Raw genomic sequence first — 13,949 nt, forward strand, 5'->3', positions numbered from 1 at the left:
CCCTTCTCTCTCTCTCTCTCAATTCAATTCAATTCAAGGGGCTTTATTGGCATGGGAAACATGTGTTAACATTGCCAAAGCAAGTGAGGTAGATATTATACAAAAGTGAAATAAACAATACAAATTAACAGTAAACATTACACATACAGAAGTTTCAAAACAATAAAGACATTACAAATGTTATATTATATATATACAGTGTTGTAACAATGTACAAATCTCTCTCTCTCTCCTGTCTCTGGCTCAGCTCAGGAAAACATGTTTGTGCTCATTAACAATGCAACAGCAGCAGGCAGCCTCCTGAAATACAGGATTGGAAAGGCTACTGGGACAGATGCTATGCTGTCTGACCGTAAAATGAAAACAATGCTTAGCTAATACAACATAATGATTATCTAATATGATACAATGCTATGCTAATACCACACAATCCTTAGCTAATACAACATAATGATTATCTAATATGATACAATGCTATGCTAATACCACACAATCCTTAGCTAATACAACATAATGAGTATCTAATATGATACAATGCTATGCTAATACCACACAATCCTTAGCTAATACAACACAATGGTTATCTAATATGACACAATGCTATGCTAATGCCACACAATGCTTAGCTGACACAACACAATGGTTATCTAATATGACACAATGCTATGCTAATAGCAATGCAATGCTATGCTAATAACTTTCTGTACAAAAATGATGCAGAAAAATTGATCCATGCTTTTGTTACTTCTAGGTTAGACTACTGCAATGCTCTACTTTCCGGCTACCCAGATAAAGCACTAAATAAACTTCAGTTAGAGCTAAATACGGATGCTAGAATCCTGACTAGAACCAAACAATTTGATCATATTTCTCCAGTGCTAGCTTCCCTACACTGGCTTCCTGTTAAGGCAAGGGCTGATTTCAAGGTTTTACTGCTAACCTACAAAGCATTACATGGGCTTGCTCCTACCTATCTTTCTGATTTGGTCCTGCCGTACATACCTACACGTACGCTACGGTCACAAGACGCAGGCCTCCYAATTGTCCCTAGAATTTCTAAGCAAACAGCTGGAGGCTGTCACGCCCTGACCATAGATTGCTTTGTATGTTTCTATTTTTAGTTTGGTCAGGGTGTGATGTGGGTGGGTATTCTATGTTGTAGGTCTAGGTTTTCTATTTCTATGTGTTTGGCCTGGTATGGTTCTCAATCAGAGGCAGCTGTCTATCGTTGTCTCTGATTGAGAGCCATACTTAGGTAGCCTGTTTTCCCACTTTTGGGTGTGGGTGGTTATTTTCTGGTTAGTGTTTGTTGCACCTGTCAGAACTGTTCGTTGGTCGTTTTGTTGTTTTTTGTTCGTGTATTCATTCTTGATTCAAAAGTATTATGGATACGTACACGCTGCTACTTTGGTCCTCCTCTCTTCTCCCGACGACAATTCGTTACAAGAGGCGGGCTTTCTCCTCTTCATCTATAGGGGTCGTTCCTATAGATCTCCATTTTTTGTGATTGGTCTGCCTACCCATGTGAGAGACGCAGACTCGGTCTCAACTTTTAGTCTTTACTGAAGACTCATCTCTTCAGTGGGTCATATGATTGAGTGTAGTCTGGCCCAGGAGTGTGAAGGTGAACGGAAAGGCTCTGGAGCAAAAAACCGCCCTTGCTGTCTCTGCCTGGCCGGTTCCCCTCTCTCCACTGGGATTCTCTGCCTCTAACCCTATTACAGGGGCTGAGTCAACTGGCTTCACTGGTGCTTCTTCATGCCGTCCCTAGGAGGGGTGCGATACTTGAGTGGGTTGAGTCACTGACGTGATCTTCCTGTCTGGGTTGGCGCCCCCCTGGTGTTTGTGCCGTGGCGGAGATCTTTGTGGGCTATACTCGGCCTTGTCTCAGGATGGTAAATTGGGGTTGAAGATATCCCTCTAGTGGTCGTGGGGGCTGTGCTTTGGCAAGTGGGTGGGTTATATCCTTCCTGTTTGGCTCTGTCCGGGGGTATCATCCGGATGGGGCCACAGTGTCTCCTGACCCCTCCTGTCTCAGCTCCAGTATTTTTGCTGCAGTAGTTTATGTGTCGGGGGCAGGGTCAGTTGTTTATATCTGGAGTACTATCTCCTGTCTTTCCGGTGTCCTGTGTGAATTTAAGTATGCTCTCTCTAATTCTCTTCTTTCTCTCTTTCTTTCTTTCTCTCGGAGGATCCTGAGCCCTCGGACCAAGCCTCAGGACTACCTGGCATTGATGATCCTTTGCTGTCCCATCACAACCTGGCCGTGCTGCTGCTTCCAGTTTCAACTGTTCTTGCCTGCGGTATGGAACCCTGACCTGTTCACCGGACGTGCTACCGTCCCAGACCTGCTGTTTTCAACTCTCTAGAGACCGCAGGAGCGGTAAGAAGATACTCTAATGATCGCTATGAAAAGCCAACTGACATTTTACTCCTGAAGGTGCTGACTTGCTGCACCCTCGTCAATACTGTGATTATTATTATTTGACCATGCTGGTCATTTATGAACATTTTAAACATCTTGCCATGTTCTGTTATAAATCTCCACCCGGCACAGCAGAAGAGGGAAGAGGACTGTCCCACCTCCATGCCTGGGTTTCTTCCTAGGTTTTGGCCTTTCTAGGGAGTTTTCCTAGCCCCGTGCCTTCTACACCTGCATTGCTTGCTGTTTGGGGTTTTAGGCTGGTTTTTGTCAAGCACTTTTGAGATATCAGCTGATGTGAAGAAGGCTATATAAATACATTTGATTTGATTATACCACTACTACAATGCTTAGCTAATACAACACAATCCTTAGGTAAATAGAACACAATGAATGACTAAACAACACATGCTATATGCTAAAACAACACAAATGCTACGCTAAACAACAATCGCTACAGACAAATGCTACTAAAACAACACAATGCTATGCTAAAACACACAACCATGCTAACAAAATGATTCACATGATTATGTTTCATGATGTTCATGAAAACACTCATAATCTGTCTCCTGGGCACTTGAAAGTTCAATAGTGCTTTAAACAAACATTCTGGTTAAAAACTCATTCAGGATTACAAGGAATTTACCCACAATCCTCCATGAAAATGCCTCCTGGGTATGAGGAGGAAGCATGATAGTCCATACAGACTAACTAGTGTTTTCATGAGACGCTGTCATACATTTGCGCATCGCCACTATCGCACGCACGCGCACGCACGCATGCACACACACACACACACACACCACAGAGACACACAGCAACAGACACACGTCTGACAACACAGACACAACGGTCAAGTAACTTGTAACCAGTCAGTACTCTTTTTAGGACCTGTGGTCAGTGTAGTTTCAGTAGCAGTGGTAGATTCCCTGACTGACCCCATAGGCTCCTGTCAGACAGCCTCCAAGATTCCCCCTGACCCCAAGGCTCCTGTTAGAACAGCCTCCAGATTCCCCTGACCCAAGGCTCCTGGTCAGAACAGCCTCCCAGATTCCCCTGTAGGCCCCAATTGCCCAGGCTCCTGTTAGAAACGAGCCTCCAGATTCCCTGCGAATATAACACAAGGCTCCTGTTAGATAAACAGCCTCCAGATTCCTGACCGCCAAGCTCCTGTAGAACAGCCTCCAGATCTCCCGTCGATACCCATCAGGCTTCTGTCAGAAACAGCTCCAATATCCCCTGATGACCCCAAGGCTCCTGTCAGAACATCCCTACAGATCCGCTGACTGACCCCAAGGCTCTGTAGAACAGCCTCTCAGATCCCATTCTGACTGGACCCCAAGACTCCTGTCAGAACAGCCCTCGTTCCCTGACGACCCAGCTCACAATCATCATATCACCATCATACCAATATGTCCAACCATATACAACCATCTTCCACCTTAACCATAATTACACATCGATAACTCAACAATCATAGACAACACGGACCATCAATATTAACCATCATATCAATCATGATTCCACATATACTAACCTCAGTTGCCAACTCATACACCCAGCATCATACAACCTTATTCAAATCGACGAACATCAATCAACCACATTGACCAAACCAATCACAGACATCATACCGACCATTATTCTAACATCATACCAAAATCATACCAAACGATCATGACAACCATCATAACACCATCTCGCAACCATCATACCAACCATCATTCTAACCATCATACCGAAACATCAATACCAACGATCATAACCAACCATCATACCAACCATCAACGCAACCCATCATTCTAAACCATCCATTCCAACGCATCATAGACCAACCTCCATTACAACCACAACTCAACATCATATCCAACCATCATTCTATAACCATCATTCTAACCATCATACCCACCATCATTCCTAACCATCATATCACCCATCATATCAAACCGATCAATAACCAAACCATATACAATCAGGTCTTACAGGTCCTAAATCCTCTCCCTCCCCTCTAACCCATCCTACCACCTCTTCCTCCTCTCCCCTTCCTACCTCCACTCTGCCCACTCCTCCCCATCACCTACCCTCACCCTCGCTCTTCCCTCTCCGTCTCCCACTCCTACCCCTCCCTCCTCATCACCCTCCACTACCCCGCTCTGTCCCCTTATCCTCTTCCACCCCTCTCCCCCTCCTTCCCCCACTCCTCTCCCCATCCTAGCGCCCCCTCCCCCATCACCTCCTCTTCCCCCCCCTCTGCCCATACTAGCCCTCTCACTCCCTCTCCCATCCTAACTCCTCTCCATACTGCGCCCTCCTCCTTTCTCCCCTACGCTCTTCCCCCTCTCCCCATCCTACGCCTCCAACTCTGCCCCCCTCCCTCTCCCCCTACCTCTTCCTCCTCCTCACTCCTCTTCGTTTCCAGTTAGTTAGAGGGTTCTTACTATCTATGTGCTAAGAGATAATTCAACTTTCCCAATCGAGCACAAGTCCACCGTCCCCCAGGGATTTATAGGAATATTTCTACCGCAACGGAAGCTATTTGTACTGGAGGCTGGCTTTGTTGTCACAAGCGGTGTGTGGTTGTGTGTTGTTGTGTGATGTGTGTTGTCTCGTGATGTGTGTGTGTGTGTTGTGTGTGTTGTGGTGTGTGTGTGTGTGTGTGGTGTGTGTGTGGTGTGTTGTGTTGTGTGTGGTGTGTGTGTGTGTGTGTGCTGTTTCTACACCCTATGCTGACTCCGCACAATCTCATCACAGCAGAATAGAAGCTATTTATCAAGCTAGCAGGCCGCCAGACGTATGAGGAATATTAGGCCGTTCTATTACTATTCAGACACCAGGCCCCAGACGTACAAATCCTCTACAATGTAATAGTGTCCGTCATACGAACTCACAGAAGGAACCGACTAGGGGAACGCGACAGGGGAACCGACAAAGGAACTGACAGAGGAATCGACAGGGAACCGACAGATGAACCGACAGGGGAACCGACAAAGGAACCGACAGATGAACCGACAGGGAACCGACAGATGAAACCGACAGGGGAACCACAGACCGGAGGGAACCGAAGGGGAACGACAAGGGAACCGACAGGGGAACCGACATGGGAACCGACAGAGGAACCGACAGATGAACGCATGAGGAACCGACAGGGAACCGACGAGGAACGGACACTGGGAACCGACAAAGGAACGACATGGGAACCGGGGAACCGCATGGGAACCGACAGGGGAACCACAGATGAACCGACATGGAACCGACAGGGGAACCGACCGAGGAACCGACATGGAACCGACAAACGGGAACCGACAGCACGGAACCGACATGGGAACCGACATGGGAACCGACAGGGGAAAACCGACAGAGGAACCGACATGGGAACCGACAGGGGAACCGACATGGGAACCGACAGGGAGACCGACAGATGAACCGAAGGGGAACCGACATGGGAACCGACAGGGAACCGACAGATGAACCGACAGGGAACCGACAGGGAAACCGACAGAGGAACCGACAGGGGAACCGACCGAGGAACCGACAAGGAACCGACATGGGAACCGACAGAGGAACGACAGGGGAACGACATGGGAACCGACAGGGGAACCGACAGGGGAACCGACGACTAAAGAGAATATTCAGCTACAGCACATCTCAAATAATCAATATCTTGGAATACATTGTAGTCGGCCGGAGAGCTTTCCTTCATCATTTCTATATTGACATTTCAAAACAATATCTACAACCTTGTGTTGTAAAGAAAAGAGTCTACAATATAAAGAGTAGCGTTTGACTGGGAGGTATTTTTTGGGGTTACTACATGATTCCATGTGTTTACTTCATAGTTGTGATGTTTTCACTATTATTCTACAATGTAGAAAATCATTTTTTAAATAAGAAAAAGCCTTGATGAGTAGGTGCGTCCAAACTTTTAACTGGTACCTGTATGTAAATAAGGTATTTCTGTTTTTTTATTTTTTAAGAAATGTGCACAAATTTATAAAAACCTGTTTATGCTTTGTATTATGGGGTATTGTTGTAGAGTGATGAGGCAAAAAAAAAGATTGTATACATTTTAGAATAAGGCTGTAACGTAACAAAACGTGGAAAAAGTCAAAGGGTGCTGAATACTTTCCGATGCACTGTGTCTTTCTATGAAGACACGAGGTGGGCGGTGTAGCCATAGAAACAGCAGTAGAATGTTAATGGAAAGCTTGGAGCCACATAGGGACCTAGAAAACCCATCACTATGAGGGCTGTGTGATGTCATCACCACTAGCCAACCTGCTGATGCATCCAAGGTGGTGTCTCTGTCTGAAAGCTCTCTGACCATGGTGTCCTCTGTCTGAAAGCTCTCTGACCATGGTGTCTCTGTCTGAAAGCTCTCTCACCATGGTGTCTCTGTCTGAAAGCTCTCTGACCATGGTGTCTCTGTCTGAAAGCTCTCTGACCATGGTGAGTCTCTGTCTGAAAGCTCTCTGAACACGGTGTCTCTGTCTGAAAGCTCTCTGACACTGGTGTCTCTGTCCTGAAAAAGCTCTCTGACCATGGTGTCTCTGTCTGAAAGCTCTCTGACCACGGTGTCTCTGTCTGAAAGCTCTCTGACCATGCTACAGGACACAAGAGACAAGATACACYGATCTGAATGACTGGGGAAGAGGACAACCATAGATAGTCTTAACCACACCGTAGTGCAGGGGTCGTGCTGATCTAGGATCAGTTTGCCTTTTAGATCAGAAGAAATACAATTACATTGACAAGGGGGAGCTGATACTAGATCTTTGAATACAAGACCAGGGCTCGTATTCACAAAGCATCTCAGAGGTACTGATTTAGGATCAGTTAGGATTCCTTTTAGAGCACAATGAATACAATTACATTGACAAGGGGGAGCTGATGCTAGATTACTATCCCAACTCTGAGACGCTCTTTGAATACAAGCCCAGGTCTCTCTCTCACAGCGAGAACATTGTCTCAGTGTACAGGGGAACATCTCCTGAATCTGATTATATAACAGAATGCATAATGATGTTGATTTCATGATACGTCTTTCTCTCTGTTATTTGCAGTCTGACTGGAGGCAGGACAACAACAGTATACCCTATATTCAACAGTATTTATTTAAAAGCCTGTATTATTGTAGCCTATGCCTGCTTCCCAAATGGTACCCTATATAGTGCACTACTTTTGACCAGAGGTGTATGACCATGGCACCCTATTCCCTATATAGTGCACTACTTTTGACCAGAGGTGTATGACCATGGCACCCTATTCCCTATATAGTGCACTACTTTTGACCAGAGCCCTATGACAACCTTTATTTTCTCTCAGGAGGATTTATCTTTTTGTGGTGTTAATACTGTTGCCGTGGGACACAACTTGAAACAACAAATCGTGTTACTCTGTGAATGAACCAGATGAATTAGAATTTCCTGTTTACCATCCAAAGAAACAGAATTACTAGAGCAGGATTGACATAAAAAAAAGGGGATGCCCGGTCTAGTAGTTCTATTTCCAATCGTTCTATTGGTTTTATTTCTACGGTTACAGCATTCCTACAACTCACCCATTTCCCTTTTGGAAGTGTACACAATCGCTATGGGAAGGAGGCCACGGGAGAGAACAGGAGGTTACATCCAGGGGGGGGGGGCTCTTGCCTGATTCCAGGGGAAAGACAGACGGACCAAGGCAGAATGACGTTGACAAAGTGTTGGAATGGAAATCTCCATTGATCTCCCTTTTTCCAAGGGTAGAGCACAGTCTTTTCATTCCTGAGCTGCTGACAGAGCTGCCGTGAGGTGAATGTTAATGATTTCCTGGTTCCTACTGAGCTTCAGAATGTATCAGACAGCTCATCATGACCAAACTGGTTCTTTCTAGACTAAGCACCCAATTTGGTATTCTTAAAAACTGCCAGGATTTCCACAAAGTGTCAATCACTGATACCGCCCAGTGAAATATTTTGTTTATTTGTCTTTTTTATGCTAAGACCACACAAGTCAATCAAACCAGTCAATATCTGCCAGTACATTATACAGAAACCAAATATGACRTTATGCAGTGGAATACTCTCTTTAACATTTCATTCATTTCACTATAAACAATCCATATCTGCACACTGTCATCYTACTGAAACCCAATAATAATACTACATTCAACAGTTCATTTATTTTCCTTCACAACAATATAACGAGTGTAAAAAGCAGTGTTCCAGTACTCACCAGACAATTCCCTGAGCTCCAGAACCGATGGGTTTTAGATTCTGGTAGCGTTTGAGAACTGTGAAGGTGGAATCTCCTACTTCCACGCTGTAGAACTGGTTGTCCACTTTGCTTTTAGACATGTTGTAGTGTTTGCCGATATATGACACATCCAATTGTTTACCAAAACCCTGCAGTAGACAGACAAAACAAAAAGGTCAGTGATGTCACTTTCACCTCTGGGACTGGCTCTAAAACACCAGTTGCATTGCTAAAGTTATTTTATTCATTTTATTCATTCAAAATCACATTTAGAACTAATCCCATTAACAATGCATGTTGACTACAGTACAATATGCCTGCAACATTAAAGCATACATCACATATTCTGTGTCCGCTGTTATTGGCATGTCTAATTTCCAAACTTCATAATAAGATATTCTTATTCATTCCACTTCCTTCACTCTTGAGTTTTCTTAAACGACAGTTTACAGAAAACTATAGAAACAAAACATGCCTGTTCGGTATTCTGTGGACAAAGGGTTTGCATGAGAGTGGGGACGTATCGGCTATCCAGAACTAACAGGGAGACATAAACCGGGCAGGACAGGGATGCAACATGGTAGTGTCTCAAATTGCCCCCTATTACCTACGGCATGTAGTGTATAATATAGGGAGTGGGGTGCCATTTGGTAAGTAGACTATCACACTACCGTGTAGGTCTGGATTAAACCTCCATGTGATCCCTGAGAGAATTGAACCCACAACCTTGGCATTGCCAAGGGGCAGCAGGTAGCCTCGTGGTTAGAGCAGGTAGCCTCGTGGTTAGAGCAGGTAGCCTCATGGTTAGAGCAGGTAGCCTCGTGGTTAGAGCAGGTAGCCTCGTGGTTAGAGCAGGTAGCCTAGTGGTTAGAGCAGGTAGCCTCGTGGTTAGAGCAGGTTGCCTGTGGTTAGAGCAGGTAGCCTTGTGGTTAGAGCAGGTAGCCTAAGTGGTTAGAGCAGGTAACCTAGTGGTTAGAGCAGGTAGCCTCGTGGTTAGAGAGTACCTAGTGGTTGAGAGCAGGTAGCCTAGTGGTTAGAGCAAGGTAGCCTAGTGGTTAGAGCAGGTTAGCCTATGGTTAAGCAGGTAGCCTGTGTTAGAGCAGGTAGCCTTGTGGTTAGAGCAGGTACCTCGTGGTTAAGCAGGTAGCCTAGTGGTTAGAGCAGGTAACCTAGTGGTTAGAGCAGGTAGCCTCGTGGTTGAGCAGGTTAGACGGTCCCTAGTGGTTAGAGCAGGTAGCCTAGTGGTTATAGCAGGTCAGCCTAGTGGTTAGAGCGGGTAGCCTATGCGTTAGAGCAGGTAGCCTCGTGGTTAGAGCAGGTAGCCTAGTGGTTAGAGCAGGTAGCCTAGTGGTTAGAGCAGGGTAGCTAGTGGTTAAGCAGGTAGCTCTAGTGGTTAGAGCAGGTAGCCTAGTGGTTAGAGCAGGTAGCCTAGTGGTTAGAGCAGGTAGCCTAGTGGTTAGAGCGTTGGGCCCAGTAACCAGCAGGTAGCTAGTGGTTAGAGCGTTGGGCCAGTAACCAGCAGGTAGCCTCGTGGTTAGAGCGTTGGGCCCAGTAACCAGCAGGTAGACCTGTGGTTAGAGCGTTGGGCCAGTAACCAAAAGGTGCTACAACAAATCCCCGAGCTGACAAGGTAAAAATCTGTTGTTCTGCCCCTGAACAAGGCATTTAACCCACTGTTCCTAGCCGTCATTTACCTAGTTAAAAAAAGGTTAAATAAAAATTGCCAGTGCCACACAGTCTTACCAACTGACCCACACAGGACACACACATTACTCCATGTACATGTCCAGCCCAGTCTAGTAACTGACTGTCCAAACATGCATACATAAGCCAAATATATTCATGTAAATAAGAGACTAGTATAGTACAGCACCACAGAGATATAGTGCATTCATTCTATTTCTATGCAATTAACATGCATCCCAAATAGCACCCTAATCACTATATAGTGCCATTTTGACAGAGACTATGGACCCTATTCTATAAGTTGCACTACTTTGAACAGAGACCTATGGAACCCTATTCCTATATAGTGCACTACTTTTGAACAGAGACCTATGGAACCCTATTCCCTATATAGTGCACTACTTTTGAAACAGAGACCTATGACAGAAGTAGAACACTATATAGGATAAAGGCTGCCATTTGGATGCATTGTCTGAAGAGAGTAAGACGATAGCAAGAAGATCTGCAGTCAGTCCAGACCAGAGACTGTTCCTCCGGGGAGATCTGCAGTCAGTCGCAGACCAGAGCTGTTCCTCCTGGAAGATCCTGCAGTCAGTCCAGACCAGACCTGTTTCCTCCTGGGAATCTGGAGTCAGTCCAGACCAGAGCCTGTTCTCCTGGAGAGATCTGCCAGTCAGTCCAGACCAGAGCCTGTTCTCCTGGAGAGATCTGCAGTCAGTCCAGACCAGAGCCTGTTCTCCTGGGGAGATCTGCAGTAAGTCCAGACCAGAGCCGTTCTCCTGGGAGAATCTGGAGTCAGTCCAGCAGAGATCTGTCCTCCTGGGGAGATCTGCAGTCAGTCCAGACCAGAACCTGTTCCTGGGAGAGGTTGAAGAGCCCTGCTATCTGCAGTCAGTCCAGACCCAGAGCCTGTTCCTGGAGAGGTTGAAGAGCCCTGCTATCTGTAGTAAGTCCAGACCAGAGCCTGTTTCCTGGAGAGGTTGAAGAGCCCTGCTATCTGCAGTCAGTCCAGACCAGAGCCTGTTCCTGGAGAGGTTTAAGAGCCCTGCTATCTGTAGTAAGTCCAGAACAGAGCCTGTTCCTGGAAGGTTGAAGAGCCCTGCTATCTGTAGTAAGTCCAGACCAGAGCCTGTTTCCTGGAGAGGTTGAAGAGCCTGCTATCTGTAGTAAGTCCAGACCAGACCTGTTCCTGGAGAGGTTGAAGAGCCTGCTATCTGCAGTCAGTCCAGACCAGAGCCTGTTCCTGGAGAGGTTGAAGAGCCCTGCTATCTGCAGTAAGTTCGATCGACGAGAGCCTGTTCCTGGAGAGTTCGAAGAGCCCTGCTCTAGACTGTCCAGTTCTATCAAGAGGTCTGCTTTTCAACAGCCGACTGACAATTAAACAGATCATAATTAACAAAGATTTGCAGTAATTGCAATCGTTTATTGAATTTAGTGGGGTGGTTCTAGACAGCTTTTATTAAAGACAGATAACAGCGCCTTCAGAAAGTATTCACACCTCTTGACTTTTTCCACATTTTCTGTGTTACAGCCTGAATTTAAAATGGATTACATTAAGATGGTGTGTCACTGGCCTCCACACAATACCCCTTAATGTCAAAGTGGAATTATGTTTTTAGAAATGTTTTGGAATTAATCAAATTAAAAGTGGAAATGTCTTGAGTGAATAAGTATTCAACCTCTTTGTTATGGCAAGCCTAAWTAAGTTCMGGAGTAAAAATTTGCTTAACAAGTCACATCATAAGTTGCATGGACTCTCTCTGTGTGCAATAATAGTGTTTAACATGATCTTAATTGACTATGATCTTGATCTTAATTCATCTCTATACCCAATACATACAAATAATTGTAAGGTCCTTCAGTCGAGCAGTGAATTTCAAGCACAGAATCAACCACAAAGACCAGGGAGGTTTCCAATGCCTCGCAAAGAAGGGCACCTATTGTTAGAAGGGTAAAATAAAAAAGCAGACATTAAATATCCCTTTGAGCATGGTGTATCAATACACCCCGTCACTACAAATATACAGGTGTTCTTTCTAACTCAGTAGCCGGAGAGGAAGGAAACCATTCAGGGATTTCACCATAAGGCCAATTGTGTCTTTAAAACAGTTCCAGAGTTTAATGGTTGTGAAAGGAGAAAACTGAGGATGGATCAACAACATTTTAGTTACTCCACAATACTAACCTAATTGACAGAGCAACAAGGCACTAAAGTAAAACTGCAAAACATTTGGCAAAGCAATTCACATTTTGTCCTGAATACAAAGTGTTATTTTTGGGGCAAATGCAACACATTTCTGAGTACCACTCTTCATATTATCAAGCATACTGGTGGCTGCATCATGTTATGGGTAAGCTTGTATTTGTTATGGACTGGGGAGTTTTTCTAGATAAAAAATAAACTAAATGGAGCTAAGCACAGGCAATACCCTAGAGGAAMACATGGTCCAGTCTGCTTTCCAACAGACACTGGGAGAKGAATTCACCTTTCAGCAGGACAATAACCTAAAACACAAGGCSAAATCTACACTGGAGTCGCTTACCAAGACGACATTGAATGTTCCTGAGTGGCGTAGTTACAGTTTCGACTTAAATCGGCTTGAAAATCTATGGCTAGACTTGAAAAATGGCTGTCAATGATCAACAACCAACTTGACAGAGCTTGAATTTTTTGTTTTAATAATTAGCAAATATTGTACAATGTGGGTGTGCAAAGCTCTAAGAGACTTACTCAGAAAGACTCACAGTTGTAATTGATGCCAAAGGTGATTTTAACATGCACTGACGGAGGGGTGTGAACACTTATGTCAATGTGGAATTTCTGTATTTCATTTTCAATACATTTGCAAACATTTCTAAAAACATGTTTTCACTTTGTCATTATGGGGTATTGTGTGTAGATGGGTGAGAAAATACAAATAACGAGGTGGCTACACTGCATTTGAATCAAGCGCGGGCGGACCAGGATGAAATAGACATAGGGATAAGGGGGAATGGAGAAATAGCGTTGGGAGCAACGCGGGCTGTACATCCGCAAAGACTTATCCATAACATCCATCCATTACCATCAGGCTTCCTTCCTTCATCCCATCCAATCCATTCCATCCATATGCCATCCATCCTCCATCACATCACATCCATCCCATCCATCATATCCTCCATCCTCCTCTGCCTTCCATCCTTCCTCCATCCATCCATCCATCATCATCCATCATCCTCCATCCATCCATCTCCATCCATCCATCCATCATCCACTCCATCCATCCTTCTTCCTTCCTTCCTTCTTCTCCTTCTTCCTCTTCCTTCCTTTCTTCCTCCTTTCTCTTCCTCCTTCTTCCTTCCTTCCTTCCTTCCTTCCTCCTTCATTCTTCTTCCATCCATCCATCTTCCATCCATCCATCCACCCCATCCATCCTTCCATGCCACCTTATGGTTATATATCCTGGGGTAATCCCTGCCTGTTTGCCTGTGGACGGGGCCACAGTGTACTCCCCGCTCTGTCTCAGCCTCTGTATTATGCTGCAGTAGTTTATGTGTCGGAGGGGCTGGTCGTCTGTTATATTCTGGAGTAGCTGTCTGCCCTGTCTTATTCCGTATATCCTGTG

The 13,949-nt window shown here is 45.1% G+C and overlaps 1 protein-coding gene across 9 annotated transcripts in view; it reads right to left on the reverse strand.

Moving 5' to 3' along the window:
• Window positions 1-13,949, reverse strand: part of mapk10 (mitogen-activated protein kinase 10) — a 165,041-nt gene that overhangs the window by 94,307 nt on the left and 56,785 nt on the right. For all 9 annotated transcript variants that reach the window (XM_024012642.3, XM_024012640.3, XM_024012641.3 and 6 more), the window contains one exon: window positions 8,638-8,807. In XM_024012642.3, coding sequence (XP_023868410.1) covers window positions 8,638-8,807 — 170 coding nt within the window. The remainder of the gene's footprint in view (window positions 1-8,637; window positions 8,808-13,949) is intronic.

The sequence above is a fragment of the Salvelinus sp. IW2-2015 genome, linkage group LG20, assembly GCF_002910315.2.
Source record: "Salvelinus sp. IW2-2015 linkage group LG20, ASM291031v2, whole genome shotgun sequence".
In the NCBI taxonomy this organism is placed as follows: domain Eukaryota; kingdom Metazoa; phylum Chordata; class Actinopteri; order Salmoniformes; family Salmonidae; genus Salvelinus; species Salvelinus sp. IW2-2015.